Source organism: Mastomys coucha, unplaced genomic scaffold (genome assembly GCF_008632895.1).
Source record: "Mastomys coucha isolate ucsf_1 unplaced genomic scaffold, UCSF_Mcou_1 pScaffold3, whole genome shotgun sequence".
Classification (NCBI taxonomy): Eukaryota; Metazoa; Chordata; class Mammalia; order Rodentia; family Muridae; genus Mastomys; species Mastomys coucha.
Window position 1 is genome coordinate 60125132 of NW_022196909.1, and position 2360 is coordinate 60127491.

General features: G+C 51.7%; 1 protein-coding gene across 1 annotated transcript in view; it reads left to right on the plus strand.

The window, feature by feature from the left end:
* Positions 1-305: 305 nt before the first annotated feature.
* The window catches only part of Aars2 (alanyl-tRNA synthetase 2, mitochondrial), a 15501-nt gene continuing 13446 nt past the window's right edge, over positions 306-2360 (plus strand). The window contains exons 1-3 of the mRNA XM_031347158.1: positions 306-568; positions 1139-1330; positions 2059-2204. Coding sequence (XP_031203018.1) covers positions 335-568; positions 1139-1330; positions 2059-2204 — 572 coding nt within the window. The 5' untranslated portion in view covers positions 306-334. The remainder of the gene's footprint in view (positions 569-1138; positions 1331-2058; positions 2205-2360) is intronic.

A 2360-nucleotide genomic window follows, 5' to 3' on the forward strand; every position in this document is an offset into this window, starting at 1 on the left:
CACAAAATCAATAACACAACAACCATTACTGCCAGAATACAGATTTTGGGAGCAGAGGCACTGTGTTATTCTTGCTACTAACGTTCAAAATACAGCCTAGCATGTAATGCTCTTTTGTATGATTATCTGTTTAATCCTGGATGAACTAAGGGCCTGCTCTGGGCAAAGTGGTATGCTGAACCGCTCGCCAGGGGAAGTTCCCTTCTTGAGGAACCACTTCCACCAGAAGCTGAGAATGCCCCTAAGTCTTCCACTCGCCAGGGGCCGCTGTAGGAAACACTCGGCGTCCTTTCGCACGTCACTCTTTGACCCCGCGAAGCAGTTTCCCGGAGCTATGATGGCGGCGTCGGTGGCTGTCGCAGCCGGGACGCTGCGGCGAGCCATTGGCAGGTCGTGCCCATGGCAGCAGCCGTTCTCAACCGAGGCCCGTCCACCCCACGGAGCGGCCGTGCGGGACGCCTTCCTGAGCTTCTTCCGAGATCGCCACGGCCACCGGCTCGTGCCCTCCGCTTCCGTGAGACCGCGCGGCGACCCCAGCCTGCTCTTCGTCAATGCAGGCATGAACCAGGTGCGGGTGGTGCCACACCTACCGGGGGCGGAGCTCGGGAGTCAGCCTGAAAAAAGCGCTTCAGGATTGGACCAAAAAAGTGAGGAAGAGTGGCTGGATAAAATGAATGGGCCTGGTTAGGTCCTGGGGAATTAGCTTGGAAACTTGTGGGGAGAAATTAAGTTTATTATCCCTAGATAACAGATGTTAAGCCCTGAAGGGCAGGCTCCGAGTGGAAGACTATTTGAATAAATACAATTCATCTGTTAAGTAGATATTTATTGCGCCCCTGCTAGATGCTTGGTAATATTCTTGAAGCTTTGACTCTGCCCAGCCACTTCCTTATCTGTGAATTTTACTACTTTTTACTAGGAAGTAGTCTCTGGTTTAAGTTCATTTTCCTCTTCTCTACTTCACATACACTAGAAAACGCCTGCCTGAGCTCCTGGGGTTCCCAGGGCCAAGACCGAATTGCATCCTTGGGGGTCACAAAATAGCCTTGAGTTTCAACAGCCATCTGCAACCATTCCCCACTTTAACCTTGTACTAAGGAACTAAAGAACTCCCCTTTCGGCTTCTCTGTGCTTCTAGTTCAAGCCCATCTTCCTGGGCACAGTGGATCCACGAAGCGAGATGGCAGGCTTCCGACGTGTAGCTAATAGCCAGAAATGTGTCAGGGCTGGAGGGCGCCATAACGACCTGGAGGATGTGGGACATGATCTCTCTCATCATACGTTTTTCGAGATGCTTGGCAACTGGGCTTTCGGGGGTGAATACTTTAAGGTGAGTTTTCAGGGAGCTCTAGAGTTAAGAAAGTCTTTGAACCCCAAGTGCTGGATATTGTGGCCAAGTGCTAGTCACAGTGTGTTATGGGGGAGACAGAAAGATGGTAAAGTGCTTGTGGATCCCCAGAACTTGCACATAAAGTGCAGGCCCAACGGTGTGTGCCTGTGATTCTGGAGTTGCCAGATGGGAGACGAAGAGGGTAGCCTTGGAAGTCCTCAGACAAGCTAGTCTGGCCTATAGTCAAAGTCCCAAGCTAATGAGAGACGCGGTTTCAAATAAAAATTAGCTCCTAAGTACAGTCACCCATAGTTGTCCTTTGACTTTCAGAAGTGCATGCCCACATGTTACAGGTGTGTACGCACACATACACGCACACACGTACACATACAACATCCAATAGGAAGAATATGCCTCACTTCCCTGATTGAAGCAGATGGCCAAACAGCTGTGCCGAGATAGTCACCGGAGTCACTGGCCATGAAGTCCCCATGTCAGGGTGGGTGGGTAGAGGGACTTAAGGAAAAGAGAGAATTCATCTGGCTCCGGAAAGAAGGTAGGCTTGTTTGAATGGGGACACTTTCTGGGCAGGAAAAACTCAAGGCAGAAGTGGACATGGCCTGATCGGAAACCAGGGTGGGCCAGGGGAATGGTTCTTGTCTTGGCCTCTTGACCTTAGGTGGTTCCGGTGTCACAACTCTCCACCCCTACGGGGGGGTTGCCTGCAGGAGGAAGCTTGTAGCATGGCCTGGGAACTGCTGACTCAAGTCTATGGGATTCCTGAGAGCAGGTTATGGGTCTCCTACTTCAGTGGTGACTCCAAGACAGGGCTGGAGCCAGACCTGGAGACCAGAGACATCTGGCTCAGCTTGGGGTAAGTCAGGCCCCTTTTGCTGTCCCCCACTGGCAGTGGGAAGAGCGAAAAGCACACTGTCAGTACAAACCTTCATGAGTTGGGCATGTCCCAGCATGCTGTTGGTCAGCCCTAGGACCCTTCTTCCTGAGCTGAACTTGGGTGAGAGGTTGTCAT